Here is a 26,410-nt window from a genome sequence, read left to right on the forward strand (position 1 = left end):
GTTTTAATGACCCTACAAATTTGATTAAATCGTCAAAATATGAGGAAAATATTTTATATTTTTTAAATGCGAGGGAAGAATAAAACACTAAGCTTGTTCAATGTATTTATCTGACCAAATTATTTGGCAAAAAAAGAAAAGCGGTTCTATTGTACTATGCAAAAAGGTTTTGTTTTACTATGCAAAAAAATGTATATAAAAAAACGCATACATTATCAGTTATTAATATTTTGTTGGTTTTATCTTGTTTTTGCATGTGTTTGTAATTTGGTGTGTTTCATTGCTTTACCACAAAATAAAACAATTGACTTCAAGCATAACTACGCAATACCAAACGTTTAACTTTTAACGATATTGGAATAAAGGGGGATGTCCGTTTTTTCTAGGCCGGACATCACTTTTGGCCACTGGTGTACATAAACTACCTTCAAAAGTTCAGGGTCAGTATGTTTTTTTTTTTTACATTTTTTTAAGGAAATTAATTATTTTGCTACTAATACTTTTGCTTGCTTTATTCAGCAAGGATGCATTAAATTGATCAAAACTGAAGACTTAAATGATTACAAAAGAAAATTTCTATTTCAAATAAATGTTGTTCTCTTGGACTTAATTCATCAAAGAATCCAGAGACAAGTATGATGTTTTCCACAAAATCATTAATCTGCACAACTTTTTCTAACTCTGATATTAATAAAGAATGTTACTTGAGCACCAAATCAGCATATTAGAATGCAGCAGATGCTGTTGATAATTCAGCGTTGCCATCACAGGAATAAACTGCATTTTAAAATATTGAACTGGATCAAATAAATGCAGACTTCATAAGCATAAGATACTCAAAATAATAGTGTAAGTAGTGTAGTTTAAGTAATGATTTGAATGATTTATTTGACACTGTTATCATGGTGTATTATGTTGCAATGTGTTAAATTCAGCACAGGCTGCTGTGTTACTGCCATTTCATACAAACATACACCATGTAAACAATTACTTTGCTGTAATGGCACATTTGAATTCTAGAAAGTTTCTGTGGTGCTCTGAAGTAAGTCCGTTGCACTATGGTGGAAACACTCTCAAGGTGTTGGACATAGTGAGTGTAAGCAGGTGTCAGATTTTAATGTGAACGCTGCTCACACAGCACTCACAGAGCCAGACAAAATAACCCTGCTGTCACCAGGGAACACCTGCCTCAGCCTCCCACATTCCTTGCAGCCATTTTTTCCCACTGTTAGATTGTGTACATTTGAACCATCATATTTCTGCTGTCTGTTTTATCAGCGTCAGATCAAGCCTAAACCTTTTTTACATCTCAAGATCTTCACCATAATGGGCTTTTGCCCAGAGGGTGTGTTAATCTGGCAGGCTTTGAACACCCCGAGCCTGAAAATATTTGTATTTCAGAGTCTAATGAATGTCATTAAAGAAATCTTCAGTAAAATCACTGATGCATTTAATGGCCCACTGAACTATTAACTGATGAACTCGAAAAACCTTTCCTCTTCTGCCACACTGTAGTAAGCCTACTGCCCAAGTTCACTGTTGACACTGAACGGTTGAGTTTATTTCGAGTGTGGCAGTGTGCTGCCTGGTGATGTGACCATTGACTCCATCTTCTTTCCTTTATGCATGCCAAAAAGCTCTGATAAAGTGTCTCAGTCTCCCAGCAGTCTTCCCTGCTGAATTCAGTCCGCATCTGGCTTGCTAGATGCTGCCAAACCTACTCTAAACCCAATTAATCAATTGACAAAAGCAAAGCTAGTTGATATAAAAGGATAGAATAAAAACAAAGTTTGACTGTGTATGTGTGGGCTGAGTGTGTTACAGCTCAAAGATTAGCGTACAAGGTTATTTCAGCATATTTACACTAGGCAATAGCTAATAAGATGCAGGTCAAGGTGACACTGTGATTATGGTCTGCTGTCCAATCACCGGGCTGCAGTTAACTTTTTATATTCATTTCTATATTAATTTCACTAATAGGCCTACCACTATATGTCAGCTACGTTTGTTAATTTAAAACATTTTGTGATATAGAATAAACGCTATTGTGATATGTAAATTTTTTAATGTTTACAAACGAAAATTAATTATCGACGCTTCTTGTCGCAGCGGTAAGCGCGAGAGTAAATTGTTTATTTGATAAATACGTGCTCTGTTTTTGACTGACTTAATTAAACTCAGTTTGTGTGTGTGGTTTTATATATATATATAGGCTATATAAACTTCTTCTTTTTTTTTTTTTTTGCTTAAAAGGGCCCCAGTTTTAACAAATTTCCTCACGGGGACAAATAAATGTACTTAACTTAACAGTGTTCGTTTTGACTTCCATTGGTCCAGAATATGTTGCTCTGACATCGTTTTACACACCTAGTTAAATTTTAAGACCATAATAGTTTTGTTTCGTTAAATGAAATACTGTTTTACTTTACAAATAGCCTGAACTACTCCGTTTAATAGTGAATATGGTTAATGGGGTACGCCGACAATGATTCGACACCAGTAACTGTTACGTAGCCTACAGTAGCTCCTTCTAAATATAAGTTAATTATGCGTCGTTTTATAGATTATTTGCTCGGTTTTCCTCATTGCCGTCTTCCTTCTCGTTTTGAGTCTGTGGCAGCTCCCTGCGCGCTTTCGTTCCAAAGGGGGCTGTCTATCTTTGATGGGATCCAGCTGTTGGCCAAGTGCTCTGGGGGCCCGTTTATTTGCATTGCTAAACAATCCGTGGAGTGGGCCGAGTGCGGAGATATACAGCAAGATTTCCATTTTTATATATAGTTGGACCCTCCTCTTACTATTGGTCAATGTTCTCACACGTTCCTGCTTTCGGTCGAAAAGGCGGCCGCAACGGGTAACCAAAGCCAAGTGTCTCGACATTCAAGTGAACGCGCGTACGCGGAGGGGGCGCTTTGGGCACTTCATTTTGCGCATTGGGTCCAGCCGCAGCGAGCCCGTAAAGGTAGTAAAACCACAAAGATCAACTCTCTTCCTATTGCGAGGAGTTTACGGGTTGTTGGTGTGACGTTCTTTCTAGGGGAACCACAAGGATCCACATAAACATGTTATTTGAACTACGTGGCTTGAGTTGGTCGACCAACAAAAGGTGAGTTTAATTAGTCAGCTGGTGCTTTATGGCAAGCCGTTTTAGCATACATTACTTTCAACTGACTTATGCCAGTTATTTATGATTTGCTAAGTAACCCTATATTGACTAGCCAAGTATCTTGACTTTTCATAGTGTTACTTATCTATTCAATTAGTCAATAATACTGATTAATTTGCTATGTCTCCATGCAGTGACAAGTAAATATTCCATTGTTACTGGTGACAAGTTGCTAATTGCTATTGGGAATTTGTGGTTCATTTCTTAGTTCTAGTAACTATTCCAGTAGTTACTAATTATCTAGTTTATTTATTATAGACTATATGCCAACTCTTAAAATAAATTTGCTGCCTTAAATTGAGTACAAAAAACTTTCAACTTAAATTACATTAAACTGGCTTTGTAAAAAACGAGTTGAATCTTGTATAACTTAAATTGCCTAACTTATTTTGAGTTTATGCAAAAACTTGTGTTGTCATACCTTATTGATCATTTAATTATTTATTTATTTTTTACAGTGAATGTTAGTAACATCAACTGCGTTTTGCACTAATATTACTATTAACATTGTCACTATTGGGATGGTAACTAATTTTGCAAATAAATATGTGTTACTATGTTATAAATATGTACTAGTCACTGTTGGAATTAGAACTAGTATCTAATAAACAAGACTCTACTAGTGACAAATTGATCAGATATTAGCCACTATTGTTTTTTACAAGAAAATTAGAGCTGGTAACAAAACAGATACTAGATATTTTTAACAACTAAATGTTAATGAGCATTTTCATAGTACTTTAAAAGATTATGTGAACCATAAGTAGTTTGCAAAAATAATAAAAAAATTTGTCGATATTCCTGGTTTTGAGTCAGTGAATGAACCCTTGAAGAATTTTTTTGTTTTCAAAATGATTTACTGACATATTTTGTTTTTTATTTGTAGAATGTTGTCAATTTTAATATGTATCATATGCTGCATTCACTCTGGGAAAAGTCAGGTAAGTGATTTTCAGTTTTTTTTGTCCTTGAGTCATTCAAGCTTGCCAGTGTTATTTGATGTGTGTCGTAATAAGAGTGCCTCTCTTGTAGCCTACTTTTTTGATTGTTTTTACTTTTTCTTTGCTTTTTCCAGTGCTGTTGTACATCTTAACTACACATAAACATATGATAGCAATGCCAAACTACTTCAAAAAGCCTTCTTGCTGCACAGAATGAACTCTAGGCCTATAAAATGTTGTTGATTATGAAATCCCTATTTTTCTCCAGTCGTGCACAGATGGATTTACTTATGACCGCCGTGCCAGACAGTGTATCGGTTAGTGGCATATCAGCTGTCATGATATTATTATGTTCATCAAGAATTGTATTTCAAATACAGCTGTTAATGCCATTTCTCACATATAATTTTAGACGTTGATGAATGCCGAACACTGCCAGACCCGTGTCGGGGTGACATGCAGTGCGTAAATCAGAACGGTGGATACCTGTGCATCCCCCGAGGACTCTACTCCCAATCTTACGCCCGCAGCAGCCCACGCTCCTACCCTGAGCCTCCCTATCCTGAAGAGTCCTACCCTGACAGATCGCTTGGATATCCTGAACCGTTCATCCCTAACAGTCCTCCTGTGGGAGCAGGACCTGATCCAGGCCCTGGTCCGAGCTACCCAATAGTGAGCCGGTCCACTCCCTGCCTTCTCGGATATAGACTTGGTGTTGATGGCACTTGTGTTGGTAAGTTTTGCCTTATGGTTCTATACATTTCAGCAATCTTGTACAAACTTGTTGATCATGGAGGTTTTGGTTAAAGATGCTACCAGAAAAGGTTGTAAGTTCAAACTCACGAGATTTGTACACATGCCTGGCTTGTTAGGAAGTCTTAGTCTGATTTAACCATTTAACATTTTTTTACATTTTAGTTTTGTACAGAAATATCTATGCATGGACAATTCCCCGCTTTAAACTATCTAAAAATGTAATCTAATACTTTAGATCAAAAGGCTTTTCAGGTCATCAGAAATTCAGTCAGGTGTGTGGAAACTTTTATCTGGTAGTGTGAATTATCATATATGATAATATTTTTCCATATATCACTCCAGGGATGCAGCCAATGTAATATGTCAACTATAGACAGATTTGTGTTTATTAGATTAGCTTTAGTTGTAGTAGCAACTTTTTAAATGTGCTTTTATTTAATATGCCAGACTGAGATTTTGTTTTAAGTACCTAATTCAAGTTTTGTGAATTGGGATGGTGACTAGACTAGAAAAGTAATATTGTTTCTAATAGCATCTTTTATCTAATAAACAATGTAACTGAATAGAATCTACTAAATGCTATCATGCCTTGCATTTTGCTTTAGAAGAATACAGTATGTGTACCAATTATTTGCACATGATAAAGTACCGAATTCAAGTTTAGTTCCCAAGAAGAACTTCATACATTCTGGCATATATAAAGCCAGTTCTTTATAATGCATAACACAAGCTAAGAAGAACTCTTTGAAACTTGGTCAATACTCACTCTGGGTCACATCAGGTTGTGGTCTTATGTTTACTTCATTTTCTGCAATGGGCCATGGTTCTTCTCGCTTTGAAATGAAGCAAAGACTCAGTTCTGTGCTGGACTGTAATTTAGTAATGGCTGTGGTGGGCTGAGTGACATCTTAAAGACTTCAGCAGAATGAATCTCATAATTTGGACTGGATCAGTCATTAGTGTGGAACCACAAAATACTGTGGAACCTCAGAACAAACTACATCTTGTGAAAGGGCAGGAAGACACACAGGACCTGGCATTCAGCCCTGCTCACTGTTCCAACTTTACAAATACAACGAGACGGTTTTTGAGTTCCTTATTGGCTGTCATAAATCATCAGTTTGTAACTGGCTCTATGTGGTCTGCTTCTGTTGAAGTTGTTTAGCTGAATGTGGTGTCAGTGAAATCTCCTCTGTTTTATTGCTTCCATCTAGATGGGTGTTATGTATTGTGTTATCAGAGCCTTTATGTGTGTCAGCATGTTGACCTATTTCACGTGCCATTTGATAAATGGTAGCACAAATAACTGTGCGTTCTATTTTTCGATATGGTCTGCGGATTTGTCTCGAGTTGGTGCCAGTCTTTGCAGTTAATGCATTCTCCAGTCTTCTCTTACTCCTCTGAAGAAACATGGTGATATATTTGTTACCTTTTGATCCCAAGACGGTCATGTTACAAAGAAGATAGATGCACAGAATGCGCTCATTAATGCGCTTTTGCACATATGCACATATCCTGACCTGGGAAATATTTGATTTGAGTAATGAGGATGAATGTTATTTCCTGTGTTAGATTTTGGACACAGAGTAAGATCTTGTAGAGGCACTGGGACATTCAGTACAGCAGCATTTTAAGCTTGGATAAATCATTAAAAATCTTAAAGACAAACCATTGCGGTTTCTCAGCATCTGTGGTCATTTGGCCAAACGTGAGGTCATTGGTTGTTGAATGAAATCTGTCATTGACCAGCTGTGCAACTTGTGAGCTTCCTTTGTACAGTGTGTGTTCAGTATTTATGTATGTTAAGGGATGCTGTTATGGAAGAGAAACTGTACAGGAAGTGTGAGTTAAACCATTCCATCATTCATCTCACAGGTATTGCTGTGGTGTTAGCGACGTGTGTGTGTGTTTGTAAAACTAGGGAATGCCCAATCCCTGCCACTGGCGCTAAGATGTAATGGACCAAAACAGTCAACCCAGTCAGCGCCTGAAATGTGTCCATCATGAGTCCCATCAATCCTGTGTTTAGCATGTGCTTCCTGAAAGACAGTTCAGTTCAGTTCAGTTGAAACTTGAGAAAATTATATCTAAAGCTCACTTATGATTCTGGAATGTGGATGCTTTGCATCAAAATTAAAGAGCTTAAATTATCTTATTCTAGGTGGGAACTTGAAACAGTTTCAAAATGTTGATTTGTCAAGTTGAAACTTGCCTACTCAGGCTGTGGGACTGTAACTGGTGTCTGTCAGCAAATGGGGAGTAGTTGTAGTACCGCAGACTAATTAATGTGTTTTAGCTTAGTGGGACGTCTGGAAATTGTAGTATGATGTCATTATTAGCTCTGAGTCTGTAATGCTATTTTTTAAAAATGCACCGTTCTAATGTTTGGGGTTGGTAAGATTATATTTTGTTAAGTCTCTTATTCTCACCAAAGCTGCATTTATTTGATCAAAAAACGTAAGAACAATATTGTGAAATATTATTATACATTTGAAAGCTGTTTTCTATTTTAATTTATTTTAAAATGTATTCCTTTGATGGCAAAGCTGAATTACTCCAGTCTTCAGTGTCAAATAATACTTCAGAAATCATTCTAATATGATGATTTTTTTGCGCAAGAAACAATACTTATTTTAATCAGAGTGGAACACATTGTTCTTGTGCTGCTTAGTATTTTAAGAAACCGTGATACTTTTTTCCAGGACTCTATGATAAATGCATTGATTTGAAATAGAATCTTTTGTAATTATAAATGACTTTACTGTCACTTTTGATCTATTTAATGCATCCTTAAAAAAAATTTAAAAAAATAAAATATATATATATATTATATATATATATATATATATTATTTTCTTACTGACCCTAAACTTTAAATGGTACTGTAAAGATTTCATTCATTTACACGTATCAACCATTTATTTTGTACTTGCTGTGAGAAGTCAGTGTAGAAGGGTGTAAATCATGCTGAAAGAGCAGCTGGAGATTTTTCTGATTCTACAGCCTGGTTGGTTATTTTCAAATGCTCACATGCTAATTGAACTTTTTGATATTGTTTTACTGTATTTTTCTCTCAAAAAAAACTCTCCTTGTGGCTGACCGCTTGCACTAGACATTCCACACTAAACGTAATTACTACCCTGGCTTGCTGTACACCTCACGTTAGTACGATTCCAGCTAATTCACATATGCTGTGTGAAGTGTTGCTTGACCGGGCTGCTTGAACTATTGCAGTGGTGGATTGTAAATGCTTTGATATAATTTAAACAACCAGTGTGTGGCAACAGATCACAGGCATTAAATCTCTGGAATGAAGATGTGCGTATAGAAGCAAGAGCTTTGAGTTGGTGCCAGATTCTTGGGTCCTGGATTGACCTCAACATGTTTGTTCAAATTAATCATCTACAACTGCATGCCCTGAAAAGTTTAGACATGCATGTTTCTTTTTGTTTAATTGTATTGCTTATGACTTATGAGTATGAATTCTAACACCTGTCAATCAAATGATTCTACAAATTCCCCACCCCTCTTTTGTGTTAGTTTATTAAAGGTGCAGTGTGTGATTTTTAGCGGGATCTAGTGGTGAGGTTACGAATTGCAACCAACAAAAGTTACGTTGGCCGACAGGAAAATATGTTATCGTCTGAGACAGCAGAGAGTAGCCAGTTCAGCAATGAGGTTTCTTTACAAGGATAAATTAAGAAATTATGTTTACTTAATTATTTAGTAAAACTATGTTATTGCGAATATTATTGATACTTGTTCATCATTGTGTCAGTGTTTTATTCGCTGAACTAAGCTTGCTTCCTTGCACAAAGAGCAACATAGTAACGAAACACGTTTGTTCGTTTAGGGCTACTGTAGAAACATGTTGGCGCATTTCAATGTAAGGGGAGCCGCGGTGTTAGTAGATAGAAACTGCTCATTCTAAGGTAATACAAATATAACGGTTCATATAAGTAAGGTCTTTATACACCACTGAAAACTTTTTTTTCAAGGTAGTGACGAAACGCGCTCTGTAGCCCTGTTTGTTCGCTGTCGGCTACGGTAGAAACATGACGACACAATATGTCGACCTCCATAGAAGGGGGTGCCCGCGGTTATGGAGATATACATGTCTCATTATGCAAGGTCTTTATACACAAATGAAAACATAGTTATGGATCTTATATTGCATTTCTGTCAATAGATCCTCAGAAATATTACACAATGCACCTTTAAATATTTGTGCAATTTGATTTTGCTTTGACCTACAAATTAGAGTGTTATGAACTCTGTTTAACATATTTTAGCATGTAAATCCATTTCATAGAATTGCACAGATTTTCCAAATACGATGCGAGTCTTCAGATTCCGTCTGGGCTTACTTTTAAGGGATTGAATATCTCTGATATAAAGCTTAGATTTAAAGACTTCAACAACATCTGGTATTTTGACCCCTTGTTAAGTTTAACGAATTGTGCCATAGTTAACTTGTTAAAGGTGCAGTTAAAGTCTTGACTCTGACCACATGAATGATATCATTGATCTCTTTTTCTCTTTTACATGCAGACATGGTTATCTCTCTTTCGTTTACAACCATGTCTTTCCTCTGAGCCTTATTTAAATCATGTGCAAAATTTACTGAAGTCTCCTTTTGCTATTCCTGGATCAGATCTGATCCCAAAAATGCTGGCATTCCCAGAATCCCTCAGATCAGACGTGTGTGATGGTTCACATGTAATCCAGATGCTGGGGTCCTGCTGGGCCTGTGTCTCATGTGGCCTGCATCTCTGCTATCCGACCTGGCTGTAATGATTCCACCTCATAATAACGCTTAGTGATATCGGTTACCAACAAGCTGTGTAATTGTTAAGGATCTGAACTGCTAACACATTGTTTCAATTCCAGATAATGCAAAACATGTGACTGTCTTTGTGATTACTTTACAGTAAGGCACTTTCGTTGAAATGTCAAAAGCAAGTTGATGGGTCATTTAAAACTCATTTAAACATGTGCAGTTCCTCAGTAAAGCTGTGTTCTTGTCTTGCATTTGCTTTTTTGTTGTCTCTTATGGTGTATAGGCCTTTTTGCCACCCTTGGCCTGTTTGGATTGTTGTGGTTTACGGACCTAGACTTTTTGGACATTTCAGGCTTTGTGAAGTAACTTATTATGGAATTTCTGCTAGGTTTGCCAGGACCCATTGCATCACTGTACCCATATAGTAACAGTGGGACTATTGGCAGCTTTGACCAAAGAAACTCTAATTATCTGGCTTTCACACGGTCCCCAACCCCCAACTCCATCATGACTTTTATAGTAACATTTGCTTTCTTTTAAAACATGTGACTTCATGGTCTGAGAACCAAGGGTGCTTGTTCGGGTGTTAAAGGCATATAATGCCCTCATAAGGAATTGTGCTGATAATGAGCGAGCGAGAGTGGAACAGGGAGATATGAATTCCAGTTTTAGAAATGTGTTGTGTAAGACTAGTTATTTGTGTAAGATGTGATAGTAAGGTTAGATTTATGAGGTCAGGGATTGAGTTCGAGAACAGACCTGCTAAGCGTGAAGTAAAGAACATCGGTCCACATAGAGCAAGCTATCAGTGGGACAGATTAATGCAACTTCATAAATCAGAAGAGCTCATTGTAAGTTACATACACCAAGGGAAACAGATGGATTGTTTCAGGTGAGTTTCTAAATTGGACAGCGGTGGGAAAAGCACAAGTGAACTGAACTGACTGTGGCTTTCTTTAATTTTTTAGATGTTGATGAATGCGAGACAGAGTCTCACCAGTGTAACCCGACTCAGGTGTGTATAAATACAGCCGGTGGATATACCTGCTCATGTACTGAGGGCTATTGGCTGGTGGGTGGACAGTGCCAAGGTAAGATTACGAATGCATAGGCCCTAGTTTGATGTTACATGCTTTAATTAGTGAACACTGAATGCAAAGCGACACAACATTACATTACTCAGTTATTCCTGTAATAATCCAGTTTTCATGATTTAAATGTTAAAGTACACTACCATACCAGTACCAACAAGTTTAGGATCAGTTTTTTAAAAATAAATGAATACTTTTTTATTTAGCATGGACACATTAAATTGATTGAAAGTTAAGATATTAGCCAGCAAAACTGTTTTCAACATTGCTATTAATAAGAAATGTTTCTTGAGCACCAAATCAGCAGGATCATGTGAAACTGAAGACTGGAGTAATGATGCTGAAAATTCAGCTTTGCATCACAGAAATAAATTACATTTTAACATGTATTAAAATAAAATAAAACAATTTTTAATTGTAATATTATTAATATTTCACTCTCACTTTTAAATTTGATGATCAAAAAATACTTTTTTCAAAAACATAAAATATTATCGACCTCAAACTTTTGAACAAGAGTGTATATTAAAATCAAATGACTTGTTTAACAGTTCAATGATATGACAATTCCGTTATTAGAATAGTTGAATTCAGTTGTGACAATTGTTTTGCGTATTTAGTGCTCTCTAACTCACCTTTCTTTAGACATTGATGAGTGTCGCTATGGTTACTGCCAGCAGCTGTGCGCTAACATCCCTGGCTCATATTCCTGCTCCTGTAGTCCGGGATTCCTCCTTAATACAGATAGCAGGACATGCCAAGGTGCACACATACACATGAATATACTCAATCATTACAGTTTAGCTTAAAGTAAAGTTGTTATTTACTAAAAACCTTGACGTATGCCATCTTCTTCCATCCTTCCTTCATTCTTCCTTCTTCCTTCTCTCTCGCCAGATGTGGACGAGTGTGAGACAACCCCGTGCTCTCACGGCTGTTTGAACACATACGGCTCATTCATGTGCACCTGTGACGAGGGCTTCGAGCTTGCCTCTGATGGGACCACCTGCAACGGTAAACAGGGGAGGAGAAGAGATGATTGGAAAGGAGGAAATAGGGACAGAAAACCGGACGTTCCGGTTTAGAGGTTTTAGAGACAGGTTTAAGATGCGTGTTGCCTGTATTTGTATGTGTGAGTTTGTGTGTTGACAGTGTGTAATGTGTTATACTTCATCAATACATTGTTCTCAGATCTGGACGAGTGCAGTTTCTCAGACTTCCTTTGTCAGCACGTGTGTGTGAACACGCCAGGATCATTCTCCTGCGTGTGTCCGTCTGGATATTATGTGTATGAGGATGGAAGGAGCTGTGAAGGTAACGGTACATTTTTATATTATGTGCTTCTTCTCTATTGCATATTTCTATAAATGTTTCCTTTGCCTTCTAGATGCACTCGGGGAAATAATTCTCACATTAAACCAACAAAAGGAAAATATGTGTCACACATACACACACACACACACACATGTCTGGTTCATTATCTTTGAGGGGACTCTCCATGGGTGTATTGGTTTTTATACTGTACAAACTGTATAGCCTATCTATCTACCCATCACAGGAAACGTTCTGCATTATTACATTTTTAAAAAACATCACTTAGTATGATTTTTAAGCTGTTTTCCTCATGAGGACCTAAATGTAGGTCTCCACGGTGACACAAGTACTGAGTCTGTGAGCATTCAGGCCCCACCGGGATAAAAAAAACATGAACACACATATATAATTAATATAGTATGTGCGTGTTTGATATTAGCAAGTTACTTTTGGACCTTGCACACAAGAGTATTTTGTATCTACTGCAAAATTTAGCTTCCTTTACATTGATGGTTTTGTTGTTATTGTTGCTGCTGTTAATGATGATCATAATGATGATAACCTGACTCTGTTGTGTGTTTGATTTTGAAGATCTCAATGAATGTGAGTCTGGTAACAACACCTGTACAACAGCACAAGTGTGTTTCAATTTCCAGGGAGGTTACACATGTCTGGACCCTCTTAGATGTGAACGACCATACATAGAGCTCAGTGACAAGTAAGTTTATGAATGCTGATGATAGACAACTTGTTTGCTGTAATCAAAACATGAAGTCAGGCATTTGACTTGTTGGTTTATTGTTGAACAGATGCAACATGTTGTTACATTTCTCTTTCTCTCTCAGTCAGTGCATGTGTTCTGCGGAGAATCCCGCATGTCGGGAAAGACCCTTTACTATCCTGTACAGGCATATGGATTTGTCTTCTGGCCGCAGTGTTCCTGCTGATATATTTCAGATGCAGGCCACCACACGTTACCCTGGAGCATTTTACATTTTTCAGATCAAGTCTGGCAACGAGGGGCGAGAGTTTTACATGCGGGTGAGTGAGTGGGCTTCTGTCTGTATATCTGATGCCTGTTGTAAAACACTTATTCTACCATTTAAAAGTTTGGGGTCAGTAAAAAAAAAAGAAGCTTATTTTCGGCAAGAATGCGTTAAAGACATTTATGATGTTACAAAATACTCCCATTCTAAATAAAAACGGTTCTTTTGAACTTTCTATTCATTGAAGAATCCTGAAATGAATATAACCGGGTTGAATATTAAGCAGGACAACTGTTTTCACCACTGGTTATAGAAAATGTTTCTTGAGCGGTAAATCAGCATACTAGAATGATTTATGAAGGATCATGTGACACTGAAGATTGGAGTAATGATGCCTAAAATTCAGCTTATTTTAAATTGTAATAATATTTCACAATACTACAGTTTTTACTGTGTTTCTGATCAAATTAACGCAACCTTGGTGAGCATAAGCGATCAGTTTTCTTTCAAAAAATCGTATCAACACCAAACTTTTGAAGAGTAGCGTAGATATAAAGGTGACCACTAGAGGAAGCTGTAGGATTTCTGTGGAAACCTGTCAAAATTACTCTGGAGCCAAATCACAAAGTCTTTATTGGTCCTATGTGTCCCTTAATGAATAAGCCGATGAAATCTTGTCAAAATCAGCATTCATTTATAAAACATGAAGTATTTATTGTCATTTCAACACCTGTGCTGTGAAATGAAATAAAAATACTGTAACACTTTAGTTTAGGGACCAATTCTCACTATTAACTAGTAGCTTATTACCATGCATATTACTATGAAATTGACTGTTTATTAGTACTTATAAAGCACATATTAATGCCTTATTTTGCATGACCATATTCTACATCCCTAATTCTACCCAATGCCTAAACTTAACAACTACCTTACTAACTATTAATAAACAGTAATTAGGAGTTTGAGGCAAAAGTCGTAGTTAATAGTTAGTTCAAAGTGAGAATTGGACCCTAAACTTAAGTGTGACCAAAAATATTTGTCTTATTATCTTTTCTTTTTCTCCACTACAGCAAACCAGTAATATCAGTGCAACTTTGGTTCTGTCCCGGCCCATTAAAGGACCGAAGACCATCGTTCTAGACCTAGAGATGGTTACCGTTAATAACGTCATCAACTTCCGAGGCAGTTCAATCATCCGCCTCACAATATTTGTCTCCGAACATCCATTCTGAGGCTTTATAAATGAATGAACCTCTGACCTCTCACCTCTTCATGGCCCCATACCTCCGTCATGGACTTTCTGTTACTGCACTACCCATCAGGCAGCTGCATTTCTTCATGTTTTGTTTTTTTGTTCTGTGGTTCTGGACTCTCATGTGGTCATCACCCTCTCTGTCTGCTCTCTCGTGGGCGGAGCTTGTGTTGATCTTTGATATTTCATGATGCAGGTTTTTTATTAGGCTGCCTGGCTGTCGCAGCCACACACATGTACCCGTAAACAGAAGAATATTTATGTTGTGTTTCTTTTGTCTCATTTGTTTGTATTTCCCATTGTGCTTTTTTTTCCCCCAATTGCAATTCCCCCCCCCCCCCCTTTTTTTTTGTAAAGCTGGATTTGTTTGTCGATACTTTTAGTGACACCTATGTCACATTGTCTCACTGTGAATGTGAGTTTTTGAGCGCCGCTTTCATTATTTCTTGACCTTTGAATACCCCAAGCAATGAGAGAGCTGCTAGGCTTGCACATGCTCATGCACATCACTTTTTTTAAAAAAAATTCTAAATAACTCTGACAGGAGTCTGTAGTGCATTTTCAGCACCCTTTACCCAGGAAAGTCTCAGAAAAAAATAATTTGTTTGAAAATTTTCATTGCATCTGTGCAGAATTTCCTCTGTGTATCTGTTTTTTATTTGACAGGTAAAGAGAGCCTGGTCAATCAATAAACAAAAATTTGATGACCTGATATTTTGTTTGTCTGTGTTCACTCTTAACAAATTTAGACTGATCCATATAAACTTCATGATGGCATTAAATGGTGTTCACCCAAAAATGAAAATTCTGTCGTTAAGGGTGAGTAATTTAGTACATTTTTTGGTACACTATCCCTTTAAGTGATTATAATTAACAGTAAGGTGTTTAATAAAATGAGACTTTTAGGCTTTTGTAACAAAAGCATTAGAGAGAGAGAGAGAGAGAGAGAGAGAGAGAGAGAGAGAGAGAGAGAGAGAGAGAGAGAGAGAGAGAGAGAGTGGGAAGGGTTGGAGCGATTCACACAAATTGTAAATAGGGTTAATTCAGGATAATTGTGACATTTTCCCCCAGTCATCTCAATGGCAAAAAGTGTCCCAATACTGTAGCTGCACAGACTTGCCCCGGATGGCACTAGGACCCAACAGCAGGCAGAAGTTTTGTGGTTCACTGGAGGCTTCAGACGTACCTGCTGCACTCGCGAGCTCAGAGATTTCAGCTCCTCGCGGACAGCAGCACAGGTATGCAGGCAAAAGCATGATTCATTTAACGCAAACATAGTTTTCAGAAAGGAAAATGGCTTTAATGTTAATTTTCGAAATAATATAGTTTTATTATATTTCTTGTGTATTTCTTTAACTTCAACTTTAACTTCTTTAACTTATACCCCAGCTTACTCCTGTTGTTAAATGGAAGTCACATTAAAACTGTGAGAAACTTCCTTGCTCATTTATTTTTGCTAATTTTCAAATGTATTTTATGTTGTAATGTTTTACTTCTGTCCCAGATCTTACTAAAAAAATTCATTATAAAAATTGGATTAGAACGTCGATAATCTAAATATAAACTGAAACAAATTTTTAGTGAAATATTTATTGTATGAAAATGATTTAATTATGAATGTGCCTTAGTTTTGGCGTCATTTCCACCACAACAAATATTTTCCAATAATAAAGTTTTCTCAAACTTATTTACCAAGGAAATAACAGTGCCAGTGAAAAATATGAGTGTTGTTGAGATCAGGGTAGTGAGGTTTTCACGCACAGCTCTTACTGTTGTGGGACTATCAAAATAACATGTTAGCAGATTAAGCAGACAGTCTACTAACACCGTTATGACTTGTAGTTGACATTTAGTTGCAAAGTTACTTATAGTTAGTAGAATGTCTAAAGTGGACCGTTGAAATAAAGTGTTACCAATTATTTTTATGTGATTGGTGTGTGCAGATCCTCAACATGACAGAATGTATCAAAAACTGCTGCAGGACGTTTATGTACAAGGAGAAGGAACCAGAGATTCAGAGTGAGTCTCTCTCACTCTCTCTCTCTCTCTCTCTCTCTCTCTCTCTCTCTCTCCCCATAACTTACTCACGTTTGAGGAATTATGCATACACATAATATATATAAATATTAATACATATGTGAATTATGAAAGATGTATTTGTGTATTTTTTAGTGATTAAGGTTCGACCTCCCGGTAAATTAACTGTTGAGTCTACTGTAAAGAGGAATGTTGGCTCATCAGAGGATTATCTCCTGTCTAAACTGCCTCCGGACGGCCGCGAGGTTCCATTCATCATCCCAACCTTCAAACCCTCCTACATCCAGCCGAGAGGGGCGCAGTACTCTGGCAACAACATCGGGCAACAGAGTAAGCAATATTACTCAGATGAGATTTATGTTAATGACATAGTTTAATTTATTTTATTAAATCACAATTGTGTTTACAAATTTGATATGATTGAATTCAGGTGCCACAAGGAGCACTTATGCAGAAAGGAAGGCAGAGCTCGCAGGAGGCAGTCAAATGATGTATGACTCTGATTTGAACTTAAACAGCAGTCATATGATCAGCTACGTGTCACCAGGCTCACTGAGACGACCCACTCTGAAAAACCGACCCAACCACAGCCCTGGCACAGGTAAGATACCTTTAGATCTGCCTAAAACACGAAGCCAGACGTTAAATGGGACAATATTCCTTTTATTTATTATCTATGCGTGATGTTTAAAGAGTGCATTTACTGTCCCATTTCACTTCCTCATAGCATCATTCACCATGTAACTTCTCAGCATGTTACCTCAAATATTTACGTTCCTACACACCTTTGCATAATCCTTCTGTTTTATTCCTGCTCCTAAATTCCCTTTTGTTCATGGCAGATTTGCACTGACAATGTCCCAGATTGTATTGTTGACAGGCCACATTCAGATGATTCTAATGCTTTGTTTACAATAGCTGAGCATGACACAATTAAAATATCAAACTGATGAAGACATTTTAAATGGAATCATTTTTTATACATGACAAAATAATCGGAATCAACAATCCTTTTCCTAAGATTAAAATTAAAATTAAATTATTTTTTTCACAGGTTTAGAACACAGTGGCAAAGAGAGACTCAGTCTCTCCCTGTTCGATTTGTCAAACCCTCAGGGCCATGTACAGGTGAGTTGTACACATACACATGCACGCACACGCATGCACACACACACACATATACTTGTATATGTGGTTTATGGGGACTATCCGTAGACGTAATGGTTTTTCTACTGTACAAACTGTATATTCTATCCCCTAACCCTACCCCAAAATCTACTCATCACAGAAAACATTTGTAATTTCTTGAATTTCAAAAAACACCATTTAGTATGTTTTTTTAAGCCGTTTGGTTTTTGGGAACACAGGAGATGTCTTCATAAACTATGTTTACGTTGTAATACCCATGTCATTATACACATTTGTGTCCTCATAAACCAAACACACACACACGTTAGGTTTTCAAGTTTTATGTGGACATTCCATAGACATAGTGATTTTTACCGCTCAAACTATTTACTGTTATCTTTACTGTTCAAACTGCATATTCTATACCCTAACCCTAAACCTAGCCATCACAGCAAACTTTCTGCATTTTTACAATTTCAAAAAACATAAGTTCTTTTCCTCATGGGGACCAGATAATGTTCCAACAAAATCACACATTTCTGGTACTACTATACCTATGGGGACATTTTGTCCCCTCAATAGGGAATACCTGAACCACACACACACACACACACACACACACACACACACACACACACACACACACACACACACACACACACACACACACACACACACACACACACACACACACACACACACACACACACACACACACACACACACACACACACACACACACACCATAAAACTGTATAATAATTTAAATCGTAGCGTACAAGCAGCTGAGATCCCGTACACCTGTTCACACATGAGCTATTATTATATGATGTATATAAAGTCTTCAGTAACACATGATCCTTCAGAAATCATTCTAATATGCTGATTTGGTGTTTATGAAACATTTTAGTGGAAACCGCAACACATTTTTTCAGGATTCTTTGATGAATAGACAGTTCAAAAGTTATATTATTTTCTTTGTATACATTTTTTTTTTTTTTTTTTACTCTTACTGATCAAACTCTTTTGAATGGTAGTTTATATTATGGAATAATATAATAATTGTTACAAATAGTAAACATTATTTATGATTATTATTTATCATTATTTATTCAAAACTGTTCTGTTGCTTTTGTTTCTAGAATTAACAATTCATATTTTTAAATAATTTAATATTTAACATAGTTAATATATTAAATAATGACTTTAGTTAACATACTTTTCCCATGCATTGTCAGATCACTATTACCACTGAGAACTCTATTGTGTTTGATTTGAGCCGTGTGAAATTTTTATTATAGTTTGTTAAATAAAGTGTAAATTTGTGGCCTTTTGCATTTGCATCAATCAGAGCTGATTAAATTCTTGAATTAACTGTAGATACAGTACACTAATACCTTGCTGTTTAATGATTAGCAGAGCTGTTGTTTAGTAACATTTTTTCCTCTTGTTCCTCCAAGCGTTATGATTCTGTATCCAGTGTCCAGAGCAGCACATCCTCCTTTCAGGATTCCTTTGGGAGCAGCCGTAGTCTAGGTAACCATTCATGACGAAACACTGAAGTCGTAACTGCAGACAAGCGCATTCCAAAAGAACCCTAAAAGTTCCCTTCCAATAGAACTCTCTGGATAGAAAGGGTTCCACTCCACTGTTACCTGGAATTTCCACTCCAGTTTCATTTGTTTGGTTTTCCTTTTGTTTTTTTGTTAGGGTCTTTTTAGAGCCTTTATGTCTCAACAATCTTACTCCCTCTCTCCTCACCCCATGTACACAGACTCTCAACACACACACACACACACACACACACACACACACACACACACACACACACACACACACACACACACACACACACACACACACACACACACACACACACACACACACACACACACACACACACACACACACACAGGACAGACAAGATCACGGCAGATTGTGAAATTGTAAAGGGCAGACAGTAATTACTTCCAAATGTTTTCCCTGAGGTCCAGTACACAAGTACTCTTGTAACTCTTAGAAGCTAGAGAGGATCTTTACACGCACAAACACAAAACACAAATAAACTTAAAATATATTTTTATATAACAAACATTTACTATCCACCAAGACATATTTTTATACAGTAGGGTTCTACTGTATAAAAAAACATCTTAGAAAACACGAGAGAAATGCTTCTATTTTGCTTTTTTCTAATGTAATTGAAAGTGGTTTTAATTAACACTGAAGTTAATTATAAATAATTTGATCCTAAGAATTTGGTTTGTCCCTATTTTTCTTTATTGGCAGCAGCACTGAAGCTGAATATTAATTAACAGAATATTATTTATTTGTTTTAAATTAAACTATGTGCAAGTCTACCTAGGACAGAAGCTGTTTTAAATGCAAAGGGTGGTCACACCAAACAATGATTTGAGATAGTTAGTAAAAGTTAATTGATAAATAAAATCTGTTTCTGAAATTATTTTTGAAAGCATCCTCACTTTAGAGCATTTTTACACAAGTGCCTACAACTTTTCACAGTACTGTAGCTTTGCAGGCAGGTTTCTTCAAGCATCTTAGATATGTTGCCGCAGTTCTTCTGGATTTAGTCTGTCTCAGTTTTCTCTGTTTCTTCATGTAATCCCAGACAGACTCGTTGATGGTGAGATCAGATCTCCGTGTGGAGCAGACTGGCTGTTGTCAGACTCCTTGCGCATACAAAAATCTCACTGGATTATTACAATTAATGGCAAAAGGAATGACACACTACAGCAAAAGATATAAATAACTGGCTTAAAACCTAACATGCCTAAGACTTGCATAGTACTCTCTCTCTCTCTCTCTCTCTCTCTCTCTCTCTCTCTCTCTCTCTATATATATATATATATATATATATATGTATATATATATGTGTGTGTGTGTGTGTGTATATAAACATCTGTTAAATATCTGTATACATTCATCACACATATACACTGATAGACATGTGGACAATATTATTTCATATTTATTTCTATATAAATATTTATGTTTCTCGTGGCATGTGTGTGTGCATAGAGTCCATCACTCTGTCTGGTGATGAGCGGGATCGTGAGCCGGGAAAAGTGTGTGTGCACCTGAAGTATGAGGAGGCGGTGGAGCAGGTGTGGATCACCTTAGTGAAGGTATGATTTCAACCAGGAGAGGCTTTGCTAGTCTACAACAGACCATTGTATCCAATCTAGAGACCAACTGAATGGAGCCTCTGTGTCGCTGTAAGAGAGGTTTAACAAATGATCACATTTCCAACAAGCTATTTTTAATCTTTCGTTTTCAAATAATTGAAAAATAACTATGTCTGTAGATAGATGCCTGTCTTCGGCTCTTTATTTTACACATAATTTGATATCAAGGGTATGTGGTGGAATACTTAAATCAAGCATCATATATAGTTGGCACACTGTTTGATCTCATATTTTGTAATGCTTATTTTATTTTTGTCAATTATTTTCAAATACAATTTTTTTTTTTTTAAAGATCCTGGCTCTCTTTCCTCCTCTGAGAAAAATCCCCTTGTTGACATACTGTGGTTTTAGTGGTTATAAAAGCTCATAAACAGTAGGTCTACATGTTGCTTTCAGCCTCACTTACTGTTTCTCAAATTTCCTCCTCTTTCCTCTTTGGTACTTTCCTTTAGATCACGGACTTGAGTGTGTATACTGAAGGGGTTGACATGCAGAAGATTGGGGTCAAAGGGGTCATCACCATGACGAAGCCAGTGCGATTTAAGAGCACAGTCAAGGAAGCGTCAGCAGTGAGTGAAATCCAGCAGTCATAAAACTACAACACCTAAGATTAAATAATTGGCATATTCTGAGCTCAGTTAAACCCTGCTGGTAGATGCTGGAACTACAACATCTGCTTTTATAAAGTGCCTTTCTCCATTGACAGCCTTTCAAAAAAAGCCATGTATTCTGACTAAATAAATTATTTTGCAAACAATGTACACTACCATTTAAATGTTTGGGGTTGGTAAGATTTTTTTTAAGAATTGAATACTTCTATTCAGCAAGAAAGTATTAAATTGATGAAAAGAGAGTAAATTTGTAATATATGCTGTTCTTTTGAACTATTTATCAATCAGAGAACCCTAAGAAAATGTGTCACAGTTTCCACAAATATATTAAGCAGCAAAACTGCTTTCAACATTGATAATAATAAAAATGTTTCTTGAGCAGCATATTATATTTATTTCTAAAAGAACATGTGACACTGAAGACTGGAGTAATTCAGCTTTGCCATCACAGAAATAAATTACATTTTAAAATGTATTACAATAGAAAACAGTAATTTTAAATTGCAAAATTTATAAATAAATTAAAAACCTTTTCGAACCCAAACCCATTGTATATTTTCCCCACTGAATCACACACCTCTTTGATCGATATAACACAAAAGTTTTATTGAGATTGGCTGTTATGCATCTTTCAAATGAACGTTACAGCGAGACTAAAAAAGTCCCACACAACCAAAGATGCGTAAAAAACATACTTCGTCACATAAGTTAAAATATGTAGAGCGTGCAGCATTGTTTTATTTTACTTTGCTTCACAGATTAAGATTGTAACTAGTTATCCCTCAGTAGGCTATATCTCAGTATATTGTCTATTTCTCTTTTAGGACACTGTCTTCATGGAGACATTTGTGTTCACTCTGAACTTAGAGCAAATCCGCAGATCAGCACTTGTGCTGCGCCTGCAGGCTCACACACCACGCAAGCGGACGCTGGGGGAGTGTGTGTTATCTCTGCGAACCCTCGGACCGCAGGAAACAAAGCACTGTCTGGAGTTCAAGCCTCACTCTAAAACACATGTGAGTCTTCATCTGCTACATCTCATTTTGACCGCATGTCTAGTCCCAAATTTCTTTCAAAAATCTTAAACTTCCACCTGCAATTACCTACAATGACCACATTAAACAGCTGCTAGTTCTGCCCAGGCCTCTTCTGTGATATTTAGGTCACTGGGGGTTAGACAGACAGACAGAGCTCTCAGAGAGGAAGAAATCAATATACCAGCCATTTCAATACTGCCGAAAGCCCTTTTTGAAGGAATTATCTAGACCCTTAAAAAGCTGATCTCTCCGAAGCTTCCTGTTTACACACACAGAATGAAAATGTTTGCTATTATTTTTCAAGCGTTGTGGGCAATTCAGAATTTAATTGAGAATCCCTTTTAGATTCCTGAATTTGATTTAGAATTTGTGTACACACACAAGTATTCAAAAATGTGTGGTCAGTAAGATTTAAAAAGAAAACTTTTATTCAGCAAGAAGGCATTTAAATTGATCAAAAGTGACAGAAGAGACATTTACAATGCTGCCGAACATTTCAAATATATTAAAATATTAAACAGTTATTTTAAATTGTAATAATATTTACTAATATTGCTGTTTTTACTGTATTTTTGATCAAATAAATGGTGAGAATAAAACATTAAAAATGAATGTGATTGACCCCAAACTTTTGAACATTAGTATACATGCATACACATACACTTCATATATTATATATATATATATATAATATATATATAGGTAAAATTTCATAAATTGATCAAACAAAGCATCAGAGGAGGCCTTCCTCAAGGAGTGTGATGATGACAGTCCGGGAACAGAATGGGAGAAAGTGGCCCATCTATGCGACTTTAACCCCAAGACCAGCCGTATGACTAAAGACGTGTCTCGGATGCGCTCTGTTATTATTTCTCTAAAACTGACGCCCCTGGTTTGATAAAATAACTCCCTCTTGTTTTTCCTAGGCTTTCTTTTCTTGTTCCATCTTGCACTTTATTTTAGTGAGGCTGAACACTTAAACAGATTTATGTTTTTTGGCTTTATATAACAGAATAAACAGATATTACAGAATGTGTCACATTATCATCTTTATACTTCACATCTCACTGTAAGTAGGTTAGGCCATGTTAAAACATTGTTCAGCCTACTGAATTCTGCCATACACACAAACAGGTATCAGATTTGGCACAGTTTATAACTTTTTTGGTTTGCTTGTTTAAAAAAAAAAAAAAAATTAGTACAAAGTCACTTTTTTCACTCGTGTGGTGTTTGAAATGGACTGAACTGTATTCCAGAATGAAGGTCAGTGGAACCTGGTCCAGAGGAAGGCTTTTTTTCAAATCGGTAACAGCTGATTGTGTGTTACTGGGTCAGAAATTGGTTTGTGTCTCACGTATAAATCAGTGAATAAGTCACAGCAGGTATAGTCTCACACACACACACACACTCAACCGTACACAGCACCTACACCTAACAGGGATTATTGTGTGTGTGTGTTTCTGTAGGTGTGTCACGCAGAGCTTCAGCTGGCCTTGTGCTTCCAGCCAGTGAGCAGTCGAATTCAACTCCAGATTCTTAGTGCTCAGAACCTTCCGTCATCTTCCTCACCGCTCACACAGAGTGAGTCCTATTATGCTTTTTTTACATAATAAACTATCTTTACTGTGTAATGTGTCTGTTTGAGCATGAAAAAGGGCTGCAAAGTTACAAAGTCCACTCCAAAGGGTGTTTTTTTCCATATCAGTTAGCATTGTTTCTGAACTCCCTGAAATGCCTCAATTGTAATCCTGAGTTTTCTTCTGGGAACATACACGATCTCAATATTCCTCATTTAAATAATTCCTTCGAAAAAGCATACGCACATTAAAGGGGTCTAGGCCTTTTAAAAAAAAAACACATATGACAATGTTGATGAAAAGAACTGTGCAAATGGACGTTCTCTTTAGGTTTCTTTGTGAAGGTTGACTTGCTGAGTGAGGGTAAGGTCTTACTTAAGAGGAAGACGAAAGTGATGAAGTCATCAGGGAGGCATGTTCAATGGGAAGAGGTGCTTCACTTGCCCGTCACCAATCAGGACCAGAATCTGCAGCTGTCAGTCAAACTCTACAGCCGTAGCTCTGTCCGGAGAAAACACCTGCTCGGACAGGTCAGTTTGGAGCAAAATACACACTACAACACACTACATTTAGTATGCATATCAACACATGTTTAAATTTAAAGTTGATTTATTTTGTTAAAAATACAATAAAGACACTGATATTGTGATATATTATTACAAATAAAAATACATTTTCTTTTGTAAACATTTAATTTATTCCTGTTAAAGCAAAGCTGAATTTTCAGCAGTCTTCAGTGTCACATGATCCTTCAGAAATCATTCTAATATGATGATTTGGTGCTCAAGAAACATTTATCACAGTATTATTTTTGTAGAAACCGTGATACATTTTTTCCCTCAAGTTCAAAATAACAGCATTGATTTCAGATATAATTTTTTGTAATATCATACATAGATTTACTGTAATATTTGACCAATTTCCTTTCTGAACATAAGTATTAATTTCTTTTCTCAATTTTATCAACCCCAACTTTTTGAACAGAAGGGTGTATTCCATAAGTTCCCGTCTTTGTGTGTATTCCTTCATTTTTAGGTCCTCTTGGGATTTGACGGCAGTTCACCTGAAGCAGTGGAACAATGGAGGGATTCCATGACTAATCCTGAAAAAGTGGTGACGTCATGGCACACAGTTAGTCGACTCTAAAAGAGAGAGGATGAAGAAATGAATGTCTAATAAATGTCTAAACTAAGTGAGTCCAAATGAGTCGCACCCTCTGCAGATCCTAGTGTCGCTAATCATGTATTAAAGCTGTTTGTAGATTCAACATTCTCTGTTCTTCATTGTGTAACTTTGAGAACATGTAATTGTCTACTTACAACTTAAGTAGCACAGATTCAGGAACAGGAAACATACAAAATACCATTTTGTGCAAAAAAACGTGTTATACATTTTCCAGTATAACATGGCCAAGTAAAGAGCAGCCTTTATTTGGTCAACTTTCTAATTACTTTAATTACAGAATTCATTAATCAAGTATTATGTTCAGTATTCTTCTCCATTATCTCCATAAATCTGCAGCACTGCTGAGTTAATGTCAATCTGTTCTCTGTGTATAGAAACAGATATTTGCATTTTCTGAGCAGTTTGGTGATGGTTATTTTACTTTCACTAGCTCTCAGAAAAAGACAAACTGGTTTTAAAGTGCAGTAAAACCTGTTGTTTGGGGAAAAAGCTTTTATTTTTAGGAAGTTTAGAAGGGTTTGTATTACATGTCCCATTCAAATGGAATTCAATCCTTCAATTTGTTCCCCTATTTCCTTTCACGAGCACAAGAAAAAGGGAAAAGCCGTAAGAGAGTGCAACAAAGAGACTTTTGTTAACACATTTTACTTCCCTGCATCCTTTGTGCTGCCCTTAATTCAAGGTGACCTAACTTTCTAGGCCTTGTCATTTCTATGAATTTATTTTTGCACAGGTGATAGCTTGTCTAAGAGTGTACATTGTATTCATGTTTACGTATATTGTGTTAAGTAATGCAAGTAATGTAGTTAAGTGGACATGTGATATTATGTAAGACAGATATTTTAGCAAATATTTTGTTTGCATCGATTGTATTTTGTGCGCATACACGAACATCGTTTTATTGCAGTCTGGCATCCTGGTGTTACAGAAATTAAAAAAAGAGATAAAATTGCTGGAAAAGAATCAGTTGTATGAAATTGTCATGGGACTTTATGTGAGTATAGGTTCATAAAAGACACTTTCATTTATGTTTTAGGCTATGATTTCACAACTCTTACTATGACTTGATAACAGTATATGGTAATTTATTGGCATCGTTCTCCAAACCCAGGAAACACTATAAATAGACAAAGGATGTTTGTGTGTGTCTGAGTGTTTACCTTCCTTTACTTCTCTGATTGTGCAGCTCTTTAAAAAGGCATTTAACAGGTTCTTCTACATCCGGGTGTGATTTAATTTACGTCATAACTTTCGGGATGGCTGTTTGAACAGTGTTAATGGTTATTTCTGAAGACACACCCCCAGCACCCCGCAGCTGATCTTTGTGTGTGAAGGTATTTGTG

At 36.6% G+C, this 26,410-nt stretch overlaps 2 protein-coding genes across 3 annotated transcripts; both read left to right on the forward strand.

Moving 5' to 3' along the window:
* Positions 1 to 2,671: 2,671 nt before the first annotated feature.
* fbln5 (fibulin 5) lies at positions 2,672 to 14,998 on the forward strand. The gene is made up of 12 exons (XM_077236672.1): positions 2,672 to 2,959; positions 3,035 to 3,103; positions 4,050 to 4,104; positions 4,373 to 4,421; positions 4,517 to 4,837; positions 10,609 to 10,731; positions 11,377 to 11,493; positions 11,629 to 11,745; positions 11,923 to 12,045; positions 12,637 to 12,763; positions 12,891 to 13,086; positions 14,105 to 14,998. Exons 2-12 carry the CDS (start codon positions 3,060 to 3,062, stop codon positions 14,264 to 14,266), a joined length of 1,434 nt encoding a protein of 477 aa, XP_077092787.1. The 5' UTR covers positions 2,672 to 2,959; positions 3,035 to 3,059; the 3' UTR covers positions 14,267 to 14,998.
* A 448-nt stretch (positions 14,999 to 15,446) lies between these two features.
* On the forward strand, positions 15,447 to 26,203 carry tc2n (tandem C2 domains, nuclear). Of its 2 annotated transcripts, none has more exons than XM_077236640.1 (12): positions 15,447 to 15,524; positions 16,230 to 16,305; positions 16,459 to 16,653; positions 16,754 to 16,924; positions 17,378 to 17,451; positions 18,912 to 18,987; positions 20,491 to 20,597; positions 21,110 to 21,226; positions 22,093 to 22,284; positions 23,772 to 23,886; positions 24,213 to 24,412; positions 24,918 to 26,203. In XM_077236640.1, the coding sequence occupies exons 2-12, from the start codon at positions 16,239 to 16,241 to the stop codon at positions 25,026 to 25,028; spliced, it is 1,425 nt and encodes a 474-aa protein (XP_077092755.1). In that variant the 5' UTR covers positions 15,447 to 15,524; positions 16,230 to 16,238; the 3' UTR covers positions 25,029 to 26,203. The 2 variants fall into 2 exon arrangements, with proteins under 2 accessions (XP_077092755.1, XP_077092756.1); XM_077236641.1 differs by lacking the exon at positions 15,447 to 15,524 and having other exon boundaries at positions 16,168 to 16,305; positions 24,918 to 25,074; positions 25,653 to 25,786.
* Positions 26,204 to 26,410: the final 207 nt, after the last annotated feature.

Source organism: Siphateles boraxobius, unplaced genomic scaffold, assembly GCF_051911475.1.
Source record: "Siphateles boraxobius isolate OS27281-9 unplaced genomic scaffold, OSU_SipBor_1 20, whole genome shotgun sequence".
In the NCBI taxonomy this organism is placed as follows: Eukaryota; Metazoa; Chordata; class Actinopteri; order Cypriniformes; family Leuciscidae; genus Siphateles; species Siphateles boraxobius.

What these genes read in the sequence shown, in the direction of transcription:
- tc2n (XM_077236640.1), top strand. Translation starts at nt 16,239, where the DNA reads ATGACAGAATGTATCAAAAACTGCTGCAGGACGTTTATGTACAAGGAG. An exon ending in TGTGGATCACCTTAGTGAAG is followed by an intron (nt 20,598 to 21,109) that starts GTATGATTTCAA and finishes ACTTTCCTTTAG; the next exon opens with ATCACGGACTTGAGTGTGTA. An exon ending in AGCCTCACTCTAAAACACAT is followed by an intron (nt 22,285 to 23,771) that starts GTGAGTCTTCAT and finishes GTGTTTCTGTAG; the next exon opens with GTGTGTCACGCAGAGCTTCA.
- fbln5 (XM_077236672.1), top strand. Translation starts at nt 3,060, where the DNA reads ATGTTATTTGAACTACGTGGCTTGAGTTGGTCGACCAACAAAAG. An exon ending in TTCACTCTGGGAAAAGTCAG is followed by an intron (nt 4,105 to 4,372) that starts GTAAGTGATTTT and finishes ATTTTTCTCCAG; the next exon opens with TCGTGCACAGATGGATTTAC. An exon ending in AGATAGCAGGACATGCCAAG is followed by an intron (nt 11,494 to 11,628) that starts GTGCACACATAC and finishes CTCTCTCGCCAG; the next exon opens with ATGTGGACGAGTGTGAGACA.